This window comes from Oncorhynchus keta, chromosome 5 (assembly GCF_023373465.1).
Source record: "Oncorhynchus keta strain PuntledgeMale-10-30-2019 chromosome 5, Oket_V2, whole genome shotgun sequence".
Classification (NCBI taxonomy): Eukaryota; Metazoa; Chordata; class Actinopteri; order Salmoniformes; family Salmonidae; genus Oncorhynchus; species Oncorhynchus keta.
The window spans coordinates 13,490,318-13,509,572 of NC_068425.1; the positions used below are offsets into that span (position 1 = coordinate 13,490,318).

A 19,255-nucleotide genomic window follows, 5' to 3' on the forward strand; every position below is an offset into this window, starting at 1 on the left:
TTAGGTTAGGTAACGTGTCGCTGATGAAGCTATCAGAAAATGTGCATCTAGGAGGAGAGGTCATGCTACTTGGTGTAGGTCTAGGACATTGTGATAATCTCATAACAATCTTCATGAGAAATGCAAGACTGTCTCACTGATAGTTAAGGTTATGCAAAAAAAATGGTTGTTATGCATTACTGTCTCCTTAGAAACGATGATTAAACACACAAAAAAAACATTTACTAATTGTAATGAGACTAGTGAATGTGATGATTAAGTAAAAATCTGAATGAACCACAACCATGCAAGCGTGTTTAAAAAAACAACACATTTTCAATCATTTCTAGGTTGAGTGGTTCAGTGGGAAATGTACATCATTGAAATGCATTGAAAGCCCAGGCTGTAAGCCACTGAACATGTGACAACTGTGCAAAAAGGGTGGATACTTTCTACGGTACTGTAACTATCATTGAGTATGTGCAGTCTCCATAACAAAATGTGCCATGGTAAAAAACACCTCATGCTGAAACATAGTTATATACAAAACAGACATTGGGCTGGCTGGTTTCCATTTATCATGTGAGAAGTATGTGGTCTGATAAGAGTGATGTAATATCAACACTTGAGCATTCCATTTGGGATACAATAGTGCCTTTCAAACTGGTCAAGCCAGATGTCAATCATATCATCAAACCAAATCTTCATTATTTTTGGTTAAGAAAATGAAACAAGGGTGTGTCCTGTCAGGTAACGAGATTGAAAGGTTTCATAAGGTCACTTCCTGACCCGACCTCATCCTGTAACAACATTCTTCTTTAGGGTGGAAACCAGTGACAAACAAAAACAAAAATAAAAAACGTTGCATCTAATGTTAAACTTTTTAATATTTTATGTCTGGACATTACCTGTTAAAAGTCCACTGCTCTACTGTCTCAAATGAACCTGAACAAGTGTATCTTTGTGGTGAAAGTCTTACAATAAACTTTTTGAATTACTGATTAGATCACCTTTCAGTGTGTATGATCTCTAGAGGACATGGCATAAAAATGTCCCTAGCCTATGGCATCCCACTTAGACCATTTTTATACTAAGAATGACAAAACATCATCATAAATGTAAACAATTATCGTTTTTATTCCTATACATTTCAATCAGTGAAGCTCAATCAACATACTTTAAGTAGTAACCATAAATGAATCACATGAACAGAAGTATATTTCCTTTGTAAAAAAAAATAATATTGGTTTACCTGAGGAAAATCAATATGCTCAAAATTGTTTTAGCTTTTTCCTCATAACACATTTACAAAAACCTGGTACAGTCTCTCAATTAGGCAACATATGAGGTTTGTACGTGGCATATTGGATGGTACTCTTTGGCCTGTAAAAAGAACGATGTCCAACACTCATAGCTACCTTTTGTTTGAGCTCTGGAACTTTATATGAGGGAGACTGTTGATAATGGATTATGGTACACACTAGTTAGGTGACCATTGACTGTCATTTAAGTGCTGCTAACACTGCTGCCTGTAGTGGTTTGGGGCCATTTTTTTTTACTACACTTTACTATAAGCACAACATGTAGTGTTGGTCCCATGTTTCATGGGCTGAAATAAAAGATATACGAAATATTCCATACACACAAAAAGCTTATTTCTCTCAAATTTTGTGCACTTATTTGTTTACATCCCTGTTAGTAAGTATTTCTCTGTTGACAAGATAATCAATCCACCTGACAGGTGTGGCATATCAAGAAGCTGTTTAAACAGCATGATCATTACATAAGTGCACCTTGTGCTGGGGCCATTAAAAACCCACCGTAAAATGTGCAGTTTTGTCACACAGCACAATGCCACACGTCTTGAGGGAGGGTGCAATTGGCATGCTGACTGAAGAAATGTCCACCAGAGCTGTTGCCAGAGAATTGTATGTTCATTTCTCTACCATAAGACGCCTCCAACATTGTTTTAGAGAATTTTGCAATACATCCAACCGGCCTCAGAACCGCAGACAACGTGTATGGTGTCATGTTGGCGAGCGGTTTGCGGATGTCAACGTTGGGAACAGAGTGCCCCATGGTGATGGTGAGGTTATGGTATGGGCAGGCAGGCATAAGCTACAGACAACAAACAAAATTGCATTCTATTGATGGCAATTTGAATGCACAGAGATACTGTGACGAGATCCTGAGGCCCATAGTCATGCCTTTAAGGTATCCAACAGATGCACATCTGTATTCCCCAGTCATGTGAAATCTATGAATTTATTTCAACATATGACCTGTAACTCAGTAAAATCTTTGAAAGTGTTGCATTGTTGCATTTATATATTTTTTCAGTATTATTTATTCACTACTGTATAGCTAATATAACAAAACATCATTGACCATGTTTCAGAGATTCTACATTACAAAGTTTGGTAGTTTGAAAGAGCATTTAAACCAGGGTGTACGATGTCACAAATATACTGACAAGTGAGGGCTGTTTGCGCAATCAGATTTAACCATTATTATGAAAATGTGTAAAGACTACTGGACTGCATTTGTTGACCACTTAGGTGCATTTTCTATATTAATAAGGTCTGAGGAGATACCAGCAAAATGTCACTAAAATTACAGAGTATACCAAAGGGTGATGATCTTTACTGGAAACTTGGAGCCACCTGGGTTAAAGGGTCAGGTCGTTCTCTAGCCACGTCGATAAAAATGACCTTATATTCATAGACTGGAAATTGAAGTATTATTATAACAACTGTAACCATTATAAGCATCATAATTGTAAGCATGTCAAGGTCAATGTTTAAATTGACAGTTCTCTGACAACTCCAAGAGATGGTTGCAATATATATATTTTTTAATGCCAGACAACACTGATATGTTCTTATAAGCTGGTTAGTTCAATATCTGCTCAGTTGATAGATAACCTTATTACTGGAAAAGGTATAACCAGTTAATATCACTACAATGCCAGTCCCAAACAACTTATTTCAGTTATTTGCTTTTAAAGTGTTTGTACATTTTTTGCAGATAAAAAAAACTATACATTTTTAGGCTTTGGGAATTTGTATGGACATTGGCAAATGCAAAGCAAACTTGGACTTTGTATGCTTTTCAGTGTTTGAATACTTATTAAATACTTTAAATTAAATAAAGCAATGCATATGAATGTTGCAGTTACTAGTTCATATCTGTATATAAATACATCAAGGCCTTTGCATTTCTGAGAAATTATACCCACGGCAGATGATATTGCTATGAACAAGAAATGTAAAAGTGTGACATTGTGGCCCTCTCCTGTAGGAACAGCATAGTGCATCTAAACCAGGGATGGGCCCTCAGATCAAATGTATTTTTTATTCAGTGGGTGTATCAGTTACTGTTGCAAGCTAGAATAGTAGAATACACAAAGTGCAATTTCAAAATTTGGTTGAGCATTAGCAGTTTTTCTCTTGTTATGTCAGTCACTGATAGTCACTCCCATAGCCCATTTCAGTTAAACATTTTCAGATTGTTAAATTAGTCTAGCGTCCAGCTACAGTATCTAAACTTAGTAATCATGGTCGATTTACCGTCCGGGAGGCCCCCATTGATTTTGTTAGTCAGTCTTTCTCAGATATAATTTTAAAAACATTTACCTCTGTCCACCCTATGGCAAAATGTGTCGAATTACAGGAAATTAGCTGTAAAACAGCAAGTTTTCCTCTTTGCCCCAGGGCAAAATGTGTAGAATTATATACAAATGTGTTATAATAGAATTGCAAGATCTTCTCTCTGAAACATGACAAAATGTGTAGAATTGCAGCAAACTTGCTTTAAAACAGCAAAACTTTCTCTATATCCTATTGCAAAATGTGTAGAATTGTACTAAATAAACTCTAAAGCAAAATCACATATCCGCTGTCAAGAGGGAGGCTGCTAATGTGGTGATGTAAATAGCTAAACTTACATGAGTAAGTTGCTTACTAATTTAAGTTATATAGTGATATATTTCTTCTGAGGGAATCTTCATAAATTCCATTAGATGTTTCAATCATTTCTATTAACATGAACATTTATCATGACTACAGGTAAACCAATATATTGAGACCATTAGAAACCATATTCAACTTTGGCAAGTTTGCTTGTGTTGATTCATAGAATAAATAAACATAGGCTACCATACTAGTGCAGCTTTTTGTTTTTTTCTTAAATATATTTTATTACTTTAAGAATAACTGAGAAATGCATCAGCAATCTCTGTACATTTAGTTTTATTGTTTTCCCTTGGGTTTGCGCAAAAAAATGAATGGTGAACTGGGCTGAGGGATATGATGCTGCCTCATAGTGCACTTGAAACCCCAAATAATATGGTTAGTCCTTATGCATCCTTCAGTTTGCTTCTCTAATATGCTTCAATGTTAAGTTCCTTAGGACTCCTTGTTGTCTCCAGATCCCCATTTTCATATGTTCCTGTTCTAGATCACAGTTCTTCAATGTCAATAATAGAGGCACATTAGAAATACTGCCACTTTCCAAGGACTGTGTCTTTGATTGCATCAACAAACTGAATTGGCACCCAGTAGACCCAATACTGAGAGGCTTCTGTTGGACCCAACTGAAACGCCTAGGAAAGTGAATGACAGAAAATTAATTGCACAATAAATTACAGTAAGATATCTACTTTTGACAAAATAATGTATGTGTTTATGGAAAAAAAACATACATTACATCAACTGTCATTCTGGCTTGTGCAGTTTGTAGTAAGGAAACGTGTTACCATCATGTGATAATCCTCATGGCCTTCAATGGGTTCAGTCACCACATGTTTGATGGAGCCCATTGGGATTTTCTCTGTTCTCTCTGTAGGAGAGAATATACACAGATAAGGGTGAGTGCCATAACATTTTTTCCTTATACACAATACAACCAAACCAGGGGGTCATCTCACCTTTAGTTCCAATCCACAGTTGATCTTGTTCCAGTTTGAAGGTGAGACGAACTTTTCCACCAGATTTGTTGTACATTCCGGCTAAAGGCACTGTTGGTAAGCGTTCCTGTGTAACAAATGAGAGAACACTTGCTGGTCATTAGTGGAAGAACAAGGAAGTAATTCACAACGAACCATCTCCAAGCTCCTGAACGTGATACAGTGTTCCAGTGGAAATATCTGTGAGAAAAATACATAAACAGCGCAATATACACTGAGTATACAAAACATTAGGAACACCTGCTTTTTCCATGACATAATGACCAGGTGAATCCAGGTGAAAGCTAAGATCCCTTAATGATGTCACTTGTTAAATCCACTTAAATTCAGTGTAGATGAAAGGGAGGACAGGTTAAAGAAGGATTGTTATGCCTTGAGACAATTGAGAAATGGATTGTGTATGTGTGCCATTCAGAGGGTGAACAGGTAAGACAAAAGATTGAAGTGCCTTTGAATGGGGTATGGTAGTAGGTGCCAGGAGCACCGGTTTGTGTAAAGAACTGCAATGCTGCTGGCTTTTTCACACTCAGTTTCCCGTGTGTATCAAGAATATTCCACTACCCAAAGGACATCCATCCAACTTGACACAACTGTGGGAATCATTGGAGTCAACATGGGCCAGCATCCCTGTGGACACCTTGAGAGTCCATTCCCCAAGGAATTGAGGCTGTTCTGGGGGCAAAGGGATGGGGGCTACAAAACTATTAGGAAGGTGTTCCTAATGCTTGGTATACTCAGTGTAAAACAACCATTAAAAGCATACTTTCCCAACCATCATTCGGGTTTTGTTGAAAATACTCACCTTTGTTCCTTTAACAGATAGCATTATGTCCTCTGGTTTGCCTTTGTCCAACACCTTTCTGTGTTGCTGAAATTCAATACATTATTATTTTAAGTTCACAGTTGAATACAAAATATCATAACCTGTGACTATACCTTGGGCAAAAAAGTTGTTAATTTACAAATATGGAACTCAAAAGACGTTGAAAAGTCCTACTTTTTGCCGACACAAAGGTTCCTTTTTGTTTTCTTCAGCTTTAACTTCCTGCTGAATAACCTCTTTTGGAGTATTTACAGCTAGTACATCATTTATTGTAGATCCAACCACCATTATTTTTGCACCATTTGTAACTTTAATTTCACGTAGCGTCTTATCTTCTGGTAGCAGGCCTTTGTACATCACTTTCTGCATAGCAGGTGGAAGACCTATTAACAGAGAGAGAGAAAAAAAGAAAGGGTGGTTGAGAGACATTAATCAACACTGACCGTCTAGAGGAGTAAGACAAGGTTGTCCACTATCGGCATATCTATTTATTATTGCCATCGAAATGTTAGCTGTTAAGATTAGATCAAACAATAATATTAAGAGATTAGAAATCTGTGGCTTAAAAACTAAGGTGTCATTGTACGCTGATGATTCATGTTTTCTTTTAAAACCACAATTAGAGTCTCTCCACGGCCTCATAGAGGATCTAGATACTTTTGCTATCTTCTCTGGATTAAAACCAAATTATGATAATTATAATATTAGATCACTAAAAAATTGCAAATTTTACATTACCATGTAGTTTACCAATAAAATGGTCTGATGGAGATGTGGACATACTCTGTATACAAATCCCAAAAGAAAGACATTATCTCACTCCAATATATTTTTTATAGAAAGTTAGCAAAAATAGATAAGATCTTGCCACCATGGAAAGGAAAATACCTGTCTATTTGTGGAAAAATCCCCCGATTAACTCTTTAGTTATATCACAGTTGACCTATTTGCTTATGGTTTTGCCTACACCTAGTGACCTGCTTTTTAAATTATATGAACAAAAAATATTTAATTTTACTTGGAACGGCAAGCCAGATAAAATGAAAAGGGCCTATTTATATAACAAATATGAATTTATGAAATATTAAAGCATTAGACCTCTCACTAAAGGCATCAGTCATACAAAAGTTATACTTAAATCCAAACTGGTTCTCTAGTAAATTGGTAAGAATGTCTCATCCTATTTTCAAGAAGGGCCTTTTTCCCTTTATTCAGATTACACCGGCCCACTTTCGATGATTTGAAAAGGAAATCATCTCCAAAATATCTTTATTTTTTAAACAAGCCTTAGAAAGTTGGTTGCAATTTCAGTTTAATCCACCTGAAAAGACAGAACAAATAATACAACAAATATTGTGGTTAAATTCAAATATACTTACTGATAAAAAAAAAGTATTTTTCAAAGAAATGTAAAAAAAAAAGATATGATATCATAAATAGGACTGGTGGAGTTATTTCACACAGACATATGGAAATGTCTGCTCTACCCAAAATTACAACCAATTAATTGCAGCATTACCACAAAAATGGAAGAAGCAAGTAGAAGGGGAAAAAAGTAAGGAACTTGTATGTCGGCCCTGTATTAAAGAACATAAATTGTTAAAGAAAAGTGTGATAAATAAAAACAAACACCAATTTAATTTAAGGACCAAAAAACTGACAGCTGTGCCATATAAATTGCAAAATAGTTGGGAAGAGATTTTACGATGTACCCATTCCATGGCACATGGTTTATGAATTGATATGCAAAACAACGCCGGATGCAAAACTTCACATTTTTCAATTTAAATTACTATACAAAATTCTTGCAACTAATAGAATGTTATATATATGGGGGATACAATCTTCCCAGCTCTTCAGATTCTGCTGTGAGGAGGCAGTCATTAGATCATTTATTTTGGTATTGTCCATATGTAGCTCGTTTTTGGTCACAGGTCCAGGAACGGCTGAAGAATTGCAACATTTGCCTTGAACTAACGCTGCAGACAGCAATACTGGGTGATTTGAAAAGCCATAGTCAATCAATCAATAATATAATAATTATTTTAGCAAAAATGTTTATTTTTAATTTACAATCTGTAGAAGCTATGAGAATAGAAAGGTTCAAGTCGTTTGTGAAGCATCACAGCACAGTTGAAAAATATATGGCAAATATAAATCTAAAATGGATGATGTTGAGAGATAGATGGGAGAGGTTGAATGGAGCTGAAGGGTGGGACTAATAGCAAGATAATACATGAAGAACATACGGGTTCTGTAAAATGTATATATGTTCAGAACGTTTGTGAAATAGCACAGTTACAAATAGAAATCAAACTGGAAGGATATCAGAAATAGAGGAAGGACTAATAACAAACAAAAAATAACTATTGTAAAATAGACTGTGAATGTAAAATGTGTAATAAGATGTATAAATTGAAGGTAAAAGCCAAAGTGTTTATTAGTTTACTCCAATTGGGGGATCGGTAGTAGGGTTTGCGGGGAATAATAATAAAGGTATATTCTTTAAAAAAGTATGCATGTCTATATAGGTATGTGTATGTATATATGTGTATATGTATGCATGTGTGTATGGATTGGAAATTATGCAGACAATTACATTGATGGAACCAATATTATTTCCGCAATATTTAGCTGATCCACCCCTTAAAAAAAAACACAAAAAAACTCTGTGACTGTTATACATATCCAAGTAGTTAGTACGCAAGCCTAAACAACTACTTACCAGTGAGTGAATGGATTCGCTCTTTCAGTTTGGCTCCAGTGCCATCTAAAGGAATTTTGAGATCATACTTATTCTTGTTCCAAATAATCTTTAGATCCACCATCTCCTTTCCTTCATCACTGTCATCTCCATTGCTGACAGTAGGGTCCTGAGTTGAAGAGCTTTCCCCGGCATTATCTGTCCGAGACACAGTTTCCAATACTTCAGCATTCCCTTTGCCAACAATTTCACACAGTGGTTGTGGCTCTTTCAACGTGGCTTCAGTTTCCATTACGACTTCTTCACTTCCTATGAAAGGATTATGAAAGGCATAGCTAAGCTGAGAATTCTCAGCTCCACAAGAATTCTCAGCCAGACACAGCTTTGTCAAAGCCATAGAGTATGTCAAAACTCAATGTCTGGGAATAGTTTGTCACATTAAGTATCCTCAGCCAAATAATAACTACCAAGTATGGCTTCATGCAGTTAGTTTGTTATGACAAAGCAGCTGCAAGCAACTGGCTGGTTGACCTATTTGGTATTCTGTGGGTCGTTTAGCCACGTTAGCTAAATCTGACATCTCACGTGGCTGTTAGCGAGCTACTGTAGCTTATTTGCAAATAGCGCTAACTTGCTAGCTACCTAGTCATGCTAGCTAAGTTAGCTGACACATCCAAGCTACATTTGCAGTCAGATAAGAGTTTGCTAGCTATTTAATATAACTTGCTAGCTTATAAATGCCTAATATAGCTAATGTTGATAGCTAAAAAATAACATAGTGTTGGCAACAATTATTACATTTGTCCTAGGTTTCTAGAATCAAATTACAACTTATGTAACAGTAGCTCTAGTTATTTGGCTATGTAACAAAATCGAAAGAGCTAACGTTAGCTAGCTAAATATGGTTGGCTAGCAGCTAGCCAGTGACCAGAATAACAGGGCGAACATTGGATTATGAAGAAAATATGCTTTTAAATCCCATTGACATGTTGAATTTGTACCAACGCCAGAAATACAATTAAATGCCTAAATTAATGAATTGAAAATTGCTAAATTGCCCAGCATGGATATGTGGGAAAGCATAACATTATATATTTTTCAATACCTACCATCCTGGGTCGCCATGATGATTGTGTACAATATGAAGTGAGACTGCTGGGAAACGGACGCGCTGACGTGTATTGGTCCTACGGGGCTTCCATTGACTGTAAAGCGTTTGATAAATCTCAACTGTATGCTTGGTTTCTAATGAAAGTCATTTGCCCCCCCTCACAACAACGACATGAAGCTTGGTCGTATTGTATGCGATCACGAGAAACTTCGCTAGCTAGCTATTAGATACATTAGCCTACTAACTACAACAACCTACCAAGTGTGCTAATGGTAGGGTTATGCTGAATTGGCTCGTGCTGATAATTTATTAACAGAGAGAGCGTGCGGAAGAAAAGTTACCATATGGACTTTTGAAGAAGAGTAGCCGAAAAGTGCTTGTCCATCGAAGGCGTGGGGGTCTCTAGCTATATCCTATGGTTTTTGTATTTGCTTAGCTATCTTAGAAATGTCTGGTCGACGCAAGAAGTGTAACTGTTGGAATAATGTTACCTCATTGCACTGAGTGTTGTGAAGCGACCTGGGACATCTACCAAGAGGTGGTGCAAGAATAATATAATCATGGCAGACCTCAGGATTTACAACGTTGTCATTCTGGGACTAGGATTTCTGTTCATTTTCACTGCTTTCACCACCTGTGGAAACATTGAAGTAAGTCAAAGAACACACTTTCACTTGTGTGACCTTAGCTGAAGTCGTTACCCAGGCAAACTATATTGACTGGTAATTTGTTTTGTTTAGAGAGTCAATATCACTGGAGAAAATTCACGCCTACTCAATAATATTTCATATACTAGCAATTTCCGAGCTCGCTAATGTATCTGAAATTGACAGCTGTTTGACCTCTCCCCTTCAAATTACATGTCATGTGGGCCACATACTCTTAATTTATCAGAAATATAATATCTGTTGTCATTTGACATGTTTGTAATATATTGACTGATCAGTTGTTTTGTTTGCAAAATAATCCATTTAATTTGAGACAATGGGCAGTTACCCATTGATAACTGCTATCTATAGTTGGTAGCTGTTTGATATCTTAAAACGGGTTACATTAGACATGTCATAATTGTTTATCATTCATGGTACATCAATATTGATATATTTCTTAATTCCATTATTTTACTTTTGGATCTGTGTGTATTGTTGTGAATTGTTAGATATTACTGCACTGCTGGAGCTAGGAACGCAAGCATTTCGCTACACCCGCAATAACATCTGTTAAATATGGGAATGAGACCAATAAAATTAGATTGGAATTGTTGTCATTTTGCAGTTATGCTTAGCTTTTTTTCAAGTCCATTGCCTTTGACTCTCAAGTTTAAGGACTTTTACCCCATGATAAATTGTATCAGTTTATTTTCTGTGCATCTTCCAGCTCACATGATGTCCTTAACAGCCTTCCTTGTCAGTGGTGCATTGTTGGAGGAGTCCTGGGTCAGGCGCATCTTGTGTTTCCAATTTCTTCATCAGTCAATAGATTGTCATGCCAAAGGAATTACTCAAATGAATACATGTAAAGGTCAATATCCACAGGGCACATTGGTAGTAGTGGCAGCAATATTTGAGAACATATTTTCTATGTTCATATGCTCACATTAATATCTGTCTTTTATAGCAAACCATAGTTAAAAGCCTGGACAATGATACCTTCACTGGAAGTGGTTATCACAGGTGAGTTGGATGGTGTTACCATAGGCTAAATATTTGAAAACCACATTATCCCAGCAAAAAGAGTGGGGGAGATAAGGTGCGTCTTTCAGAATCATTGGCCCTTGTACCAGACACTAAACTTTTTCCTACTGTACTGTTTTCTTTCTGTCCTTGTACAACAGCCTTGGAATCATCTATGGAATTTTTTCGTTTTCAAATTTGTTAGCTCCAACTGTTGTTGCAATAATTGGACCACAGTTTACAATGTTTTTCAGTGGAATTCTTTACAGGTGAGTATCAAGAATTCTAAAGGAATTACCCCCATTCATTTTCTATTTGCAGATCTGTAGTTGATTGATATTTCTGTCTGAAGTAGTTATAACAAGGTCATGTGCTGTTGTTTGTTATGGTTCCATTCTTTTCCATAGTGGTTACGTAGCTGTATTCATCACCCCATCAACATGGTCCTTTTACTTCACCTCAGTACTAATCGGCATAGGAGCAGCCAGTAAGTCCGGTTACATGGGATCTCTCCTTTGTTCCCTCTGGTATCTGGTTAACATTCCCCGACTACAGAATCATTCACATTATTATATATTGGTAGAAATATGTTTTTACATTGAACTCTCATGATTTACATGACAGTTTGGTATAAAGTCATAGACACTATATATATATACAAAGGACTTGTATGTGGGAACCCATTCAAATGAGTAGAGCTGTCTATTTCAACCACAACCGTTGCTGAAAAGTGTATAAAATCGAGCACACAGCCATGCAGTCTCCATAGACAAACATTGTCAATAGAATCACATTACTAAAGAGCTCAGTGACTTTCAACTTGGCACCGTCAAAGGATGCCACCTTTCCAACAAGTTAGTTCTTCAAATTTCTGCCCTGTAAGTGCTGTTATTGTGAAGTGAAAACGTCTAGGAGAAACAATGGCTCAGGCGCGAAGTGGGAGGGCACACAAGCTCACAGAATGGGACTGCCGAGTGCTGAAGCATGTAGTGTGTAAAAATCATCCTTGCTTGCAACACTCACTACAGAGTTCCAAACTCTGGTAGCAACATCAGCACAAGAACTGTTCTTTCAGGAGCTTCATGAAATGGGTTTCCATGGCCAAGCAGCTGCACACAAGCCTAAGATCACCATGTGCAATGCCAAGTGTCGACTGGAGTGGTGTAAAGCTCGATGGCCATTGGACTCTGGAGCAGTGGAAAATAGTTCTCTGGAGTGATTAATCACGCATCACCATATGACAGTCTTACGGACGAATCTGGGTTTGGCGGATGCCGAGAGAACTACCGGCCCGAATGCATAGTGCAAAGTTTGGTGGAGGAGTAATAATGGTCTGGGGCTGTTTTTCATGGTTCTGGCTAGACCATTTACTTGAAGAGAAATCGTAACGCTACATCATACAATGACATTCTAGACAATTCTGTGCTTCCAACTTTGTGGCAACAGTTTGGGGAAGATACTTTCCTTATTCAGCATGACAATGCCCCTGTGCACAAAGTGAGGTCCATACAGAAATGGTTTGTTGAGATCGGTGTGGAAGAACTTGACTGGCCTGCACAGAGCCCTGACCTCAACCGCAACGAACACCTTTGGTAGGAATTGGAATGCTGACTGTTAGCCAGGCCTAATTGCGCCCAACCTCACTAATGCTCTTGTGGCTGAATGGAAGTAAGTCCCCGCAGCAATGTCTCAACATCTAGTGGAAAGCCTTCCCAGATGAGTGGAGGCTGTTATAGTAGCAAAGGAAGGACCAACTCTGTATTAATGCCCATGATTTTGGAATGAAATGTTCAACAAGAAGGTGTCCACATACTTTTGGTAATGTAGTGTATGTTTCACCTCTGTGCATATGCCTAATCCAATCCAAAATTCACTACATGCCTCTGGAGTCTGCTATTCTCTTACGCATGCTATTCATTCCTAAAAAATGTGTAAACTGAGTTAACCCATTTTTTGCTGTTGGAATAATGATTTGTAAGTAGATCAAATGCCATAGTAAGTACACAGTATTATAAACAGTTATCAATATGGGTACGGAAGATCAAATCAAGGAGCATATGTCCTGTATGCATGGTAAAGAGTATCGAGTCTGTCTTGTCAGTTGTTGAGCATTGGACAAAGGTTACCATGGTAATGAAGTCTGAAATGGAGCTTGTTAATGATTTACATAAAAGGGAAATGCTTGGGTTATGTTCATTTTCTCTGATTGCAAGCAAAGCAAATATTTTACAAATGGGAGAGCTAAATGAGAATTCTTAGGGCAGATGAAACAAATTGTTTGATAATGTTAGTTTGTTCTAAATCAAATGGACACATTTTCCCTGAATTGTTCCACGATAATGCATTTTGATCTATTCAAATGTCATTAAATAGCAACCATCTCTATTCATTACATCTGCAGTTCCTAATCAGCCTCTCTCACTCACTCTTTGTATCCCTTTTATCAGTGCTTTGGACAGCCCAAGGACACTTCCTTGTGGAGAACTCTGATGCTTCCACCATCAACAGGAACACAGGGATGTTTTGGGCCCTTTTACAGTGCAGGTATATTAATGGCATATATTAATGGTAGGCTATATACTAATGGCAGTTATTTCCATTATTTGGTTGCCTAGAGCCGAATGTGTAATTGTAACACATTGTTTTCTTTTTCAGCATGTTATTTGGCAATCTTTACATTTATTTTGATTGGAATGGAAGAATAGAAATATCAGGTATGTGCATGTGAAGCTCATCTAATGGGAAAATATAGAGAAAATAGAGCTAACATTAATGAAAACTTGCAATTGCATCTTTGTTGTCATTTAGGATATGACTCATATGTCCTTCCAATATTGTTGCCCTGCTTAGTAATGGTGTGTGTTCTCTGTTTGACACTGTTTCCTTTGTTCTTGATGTCCCTCTCAGATAGGAGCAGAAAGACTATCTTTATAGGTCTTCTGGTTACCTCAGTGCTGGGAACACTCAGCTTCCTGGCTCTGAGAAAGACTCTTCCAACTGAGGAGGAGATGCTCAATGAGGAGGAAGGCCAGCCTTTGCTCTCATCTCGCACGATGTTAGTTTCCTAATTAATTGACAGTACTCTCTCACTGTACCCTTATTCAAATGGGAATCCATGGCACTGCGTTGGTGTCTCTGTTTTAAATGGTGGTTATTCATTCTGCTATGAATTTGAATATCACAGTATTGAAAATAAATAATGTATTTGTCTTGCTAATTTGATCATTTTCCATCTTAATGTTTGGCAGGTATAAGCAAAGAGCCAACTCTGCAGTACAAGATGCAAAGTCAGAATTCAGTAAGTTAATGTAGTATCACAGGCACATTTGTTATTATACAATCAAACACTAATCAATTTATTTTGGTTAAAGGACACCTCTGTTACCTGGTTTATTTTGTTTCACTGTTTACTATCCTGTTAGTCATCCAGCGTAATTCCTTGTGTGTCTCCTTCTTTTCAGAGACAATCCTGCAACTCATCAAAACCAAAACCATATTGCTCCTGAGCTGTTGCATGGCATACATTGGTAAGTAGATTGTACTGCACAACCAAAAGTCCAGACATTTCCCTCAGAGGAATAGTGTTTTTAGCAGTGTGTTGTCATCGTAGGTCTGGAGCTATCTTTCTACAGTGGTGTGTATGGGACATGTATCGGGGCAACAACAGAGTTTGGAGCGGCAGCTAAAGGCTTGATTGGGATCTCCGGAATCGTGGTGGGGATTGGAGAGATAGTTGGTAGGTTTGTGTTGCCCAGTGTAACGTTTACCCATCACTCTTATGTTGGTGTTACAATCTAACAAGGAACTAGTTTGACAGTAATCTGATGTGATTTGTCAGGTGGAGGAGTCTTTGGACTAGTATGTAAGAATAACCGCTTCAGACGGACATCTGTGGTCTTCCTGGGGATGGTCGTCCATTTTGTCGCTTTCTACTTGATCTACCTCAACATCCCAGATGATGCCCCTGTGGTTTTAAAAACTAGCACACTGAACAAGCCATATCTGACACCAAGGTATTGTTTTAATATTTAAAAAATAAAAAATAAAAGCAGGGCTGTATATTGTTTTAATATTAATCAGAAATCATGTCAGTTGAAAACGACCTGTTGTCACCCCCTCACAGTTGAGCGTCTCCTATCTGTTTCCTAGTATCTCCATCGCATTGCTGTGTAGTTTCCTGCTTGGACTTGGTGACAGCTGTTTCAATACTCAACTGTACAGCATCTTGGGGCGTGTTTATGCTGAGCAAAGCGCGCCTGCTTTTGCCATCTTCAAATTCATCCAGGTAACCCCCGAGAGAGTTTGATACAGCTGATCGTTTACTAAAACATGTGTACCAGCAACTGATTCTGTGGTGAGCTGGGTGTAGTTCGTTGCAGTTTAGTTAATTAATAACTTATGGATGTTTAGGTATATGTAGGCTGATGTACACTTCCGGTCAAAAGTTTTAGAACAACTTCTCATTCAAGGGTTTTTCTTTATTTTTACTATATTCCACATTGTAGAATAATAGTGAAGACATCAAAACGATGAAATAACACAAATGGAATCATGTAGTAACCAAAAAAGTGTGAAACAAATGAAAATATATGTTTCATATTTGAGATTCTTCAAATAGCCACCCTTTGCAATGACAGTTTTGCACACACTTAGCATTCCCTCAACCAGCTTCATAAGGTAGTAGGTTTGCCTTCTTAAAAGTTATTTGTGGAATTTCTTTCCTTAATGTGTTTGAGCCAATCAATTGTGTTGTGACAAGGTAAGGGGTTATACAGAAGATAGCCCTATTTGGTAAAAGAGAACTTGTTCTGAGAACTTGTTCTCAACCTAGTTAAATAAAGGTGAAATAAAAATAAAATAAATAAAATGTAAAAAAGACCAAGTCCATATTATGGCAAGAACAGCTCAAAAGAGAAACGACTGTCCATCATTATTTTAAGACATGAAGTTCAGTCAATATGGAACATCTCAAGTACTTTGAAAGTTGCTTAAACTGCAGTTGCAAAAACCATCAAGTGCTATGATGAAACTGGCTCTCATGAGGACCGCCACAGGAACGGAAGACCCAGAGTTACCTCTTTTGCAGAGGATAATTTCATTAGAGTTAAAAGCCTCAGAAATGGCAGCCCAAATCAATTATTCACAGAGTTCAAGTAACAGACACCTCAACATCAACAGTTCAGAGGAGACTGTGTGAATCAGGCCTTCATGGTCGAATTGCTACAAAGAAACCACTACTAATGGACACCAATAAGAAGAAGAGACTTGATTGGGCCAAGAAACATGAGCAATGGACATTAGGAAGATTTTGCAAGATTTTAAGAATATATATTTTAAAGTAGTGTCCTTTTAAAAAATAATAATACTTTGCCTTGGACCATTTTGTATTGGTACAAATATAGCATCACCAGTGGGAATGTGTCCTTTGGTCTGGAGTCCAAATTGGAGATTTTTGGATCCAACAGGCGTGTTTTTGTGAGACGCGGAGTGGGTGAACGGATGAGCTCCGCATGTGTATTTCCCATCGTAAAGTATGGATGAGGAAGTGTTATGGTGTGGGAGTGCTTTGCAGGTGACACTGTCTGTGATTTATTTAGAATTCAAGGTACACTTAACCAGCATGTCTACCACAGCATTCTGCAGCGGTACGCCATCCCATCTGGTTTGGGCTTAGTGGGACTGTCATTGGTTTTTCATCAGGACAATGACCCAACACATCTCCAGGCTGTGTAAGTGCTAGTCTACCAAAAAGGAGAGTGATGGAGTGCTACATCAGATGACCTGACCTCAATCCAATTGAGATGGTTTGGGATGAGTCAACCCGCAGAGTGAAGGAAAAGCAGCCAACAAGCTCGCAGCATATGGAGGACTTCCTTCAAGACTGTTGGAAAACTATTCCATGTGAGCTGGTTGAGAGAATGCCAAGAGTGTGCAAAGCTGTCATCAAGGAAAAGGGTGGCTATTTGAAGAATCTCATATATAAAATATATTTAGATTTGTTTAACATTTTTTTGGTAACTACAAGATTCCATATGTGTTCTTTCATAGTTTTGATGTCTTCACTATTATTCTACAATATATAAAACAGTGAAAATAAAGATAAACCCTTGAATGAGTAGGTTTTCTAAAACTTTTGACCCGTAGTGTATCCCTTGTGTGGGTATACTGTAAGAATAACTAGAGGGAAGGACGATTGAAGGCCTTCTTGTGTCGGTCTATTTAGCCACACAAACATGCATTAGTTTATTACATTAGAATTCTGTAAGAACTCACAATCTTAAGATACAATTCATACATTACTGTGACAGAGTAGTAACACAAAGTCAACTCTTTGTATTACTTTCAACAAGTTTTTGTTTTCTTCTTTCCTTTGCCAGTCCATTTTTGCAGCAGTTGCCTTCTTCTACAGTGGCTACTTGCTGTTGACATGGCAACTGCTCATTATGGTCATCCTGGGCTTCACTGGAACACTCTGCTTCTTCGTGGTGGAAAGAATACAGAACTTCTCTGTAGACCTACAACAAGATTATTAGGATCCGTCATTTCAACACTGGCACAGTCATGTATGTCAGACTTACATTTCTAGGTTTTTTAACAGGAAAAATACTTTGCACCTTCAATGTCTTAGCCGTAACTCATCTTGCACAACACACTAATTGTATCATGATTAAATGTCATTTTTTTTACTTTTCCAATCGGATTGTGTATGTGTAATATAAGTCGTAACCACTCACCTGATGTATTAGCTGTCTTTATGCATTGCTCTCAGGGTTGTTATTTAAGATAGTGTCATTGTTTAAAATTCAATTCTGTGGTAGTGTTATAATACGTCATACATTTCGTATCTTGATGGAATTGTTTTTAGATGTTTGTTAGAATTTAAGATGCATACGAAACTGAAGAAATGTCCATATTGAGGCTTATCAAACGATCTTACAGTTTGAGAAAATATGTTATTAGTGACAATGCTTGCTATGTATGGGAAAAGATATTGATGTATACCTGCAAATTTAATGCTGTGTTGAAATGTGTATAGACAGACAAAATTGTTCACACCTAATCTATGACAATTCTCCACATCCACCATGCCAAAGCTTACAAGAGCTATCCAGTGATTTAAAAAAACAAATATTGCCTTATAATAATACAATTACTGTACAACTTATTTTCAGTGCCCATAGCATGTAGTAGAGTAGTTAAAAAAATACATCCATATGCATTAACATTTATGGTATCCTTTTACTTCCATTTTTTATATTTTACATATCAATATGTTGTCAGTCATGCATACTAACTGCCTGTTAATGTTTTGGTGATTTGTATTTGTTATAAATAAAGCAAATGTCTATTGTAAACTTTTTTTTAAAATACACTGCTCAAAAAAATAAAGGGAACACTAAAATAACACATCCTAGATCTGAATGAATGAAATATTCTTATTAAATACTTTTTTCTTTACATATTTGATTGTGCTGACAACAAAATCACACAAAAATGATCAATGGAAATCAAATGTATCAACCCATGGAGGTCTGGATTTGGAGTGACACTCAAAATTAAAGTGGAAAACCACACTACAGGCTGATCCAACTTTGATGTAATGTCCTTAAAACAAGTCAAAATGAGGCTCAGTAGTGTGTGTGGCCTCCACGTGCCTGTATGACCTCCCTACAACGCCTGGGCATGCTCCTGATAAGGTGGCGGATGGTCTCCTGAGGGATCACCTCCCAAACCTGGACTAAAGCATCCGCCAACTCCTGGATAGTCTGTGGTGCAACGTGGCGTTGGTGGATGGAGCGAGACATGATGTCCCAGATGTGCTCAATTGGATTCAGGTCTGGGGAACGGGCGGGATAGTCCATAGCATCAATGCCTTCCTCTTGCAGGAACTGCTGACACACTCCAGCCACATGAGGTCTAGCATTGTCTTCCATTTTGGAGGAACCCAGGGCCAACCGCACCAGCATATGGTCTCACAAGGGGTCTGAGGATCTCATCT

General features: G+C 37.5%; 2 protein-coding genes across 6 annotated transcripts; one reads left to right on the top strand and one right to left on the bottom strand.

The window, feature by feature from the left end:
* Nucleotides 1-4,212: 4,212 nt before the first annotated feature.
* LOC118365325 (ubiquitin domain-containing protein UBFD1-like) lies at nt 4,213-9,734 on the bottom strand. 4 transcript variants are annotated; one of them, XM_035747458.2, is made up of 7 exons: nt 9,582-9,734; nt 8,494-8,781; nt 5,943-6,151; nt 5,748-5,813; nt 4,907-5,012; nt 4,736-4,818; nt 4,213-4,582 (listed from the first exon to the last, which is right to left on the bottom strand). In XM_035747458.2, the coding sequence occupies exons 1-7, from the start codon at nt 9,595-9,597 to the stop codon at nt 4,472-4,474; spliced, it is 879 nt and encodes a 292-aa protein (XP_035603351.1). In that variant the 5' UTR covers nt 9,598-9,734; the 3' UTR covers nt 4,213-4,471. The 4 variants fall into 4 exon arrangements, with proteins under 4 accessions (XP_035603351.1, XP_035603355.1, XP_035603354.1 ...); XM_035747462.2 differs by having other exon boundaries at nt 4,687-4,818; XM_035747461.2 differs by having other exon boundaries at nt 4,682-4,818.
* Nucleotides 9,735-9,736: 2 nt separating this feature from the next.
* LOC118365317 (UNC93-like protein MFSD11) lies at nt 9,737-18,611 on the top strand. Of its 2 annotated transcripts, none has more exons than XM_052518756.1 (13): nt 9,737-10,233; nt 11,201-11,256; nt 11,511-11,525; nt 11,664-11,743; nt 13,704-13,800; nt 13,912-13,970; nt 14,164-14,311; nt 14,505-14,554; nt 14,718-14,783; nt 14,867-14,992; nt 15,095-15,269; nt 15,406-15,541; nt 17,634-18,611. In XM_052518756.1, exons 1-13 carry the CDS (start codon nt 10,144-10,146, stop codon nt 17,787-17,789), a joined length of 1,254 nt encoding a protein of 417 aa, XP_052374716.1. In that variant the 5' UTR covers nt 9,737-10,143; the 3' UTR covers nt 17,790-18,611. The 2 variants fall into 2 exon arrangements, with proteins under 2 accessions (XP_052374716.1, XP_035603336.2); XM_035747443.2 differs by having other exon boundaries at nt 9,738-10,233; nt 11,418-11,525.
* Nucleotides 18,612-19,255: the final 644 nt, after the last annotated feature.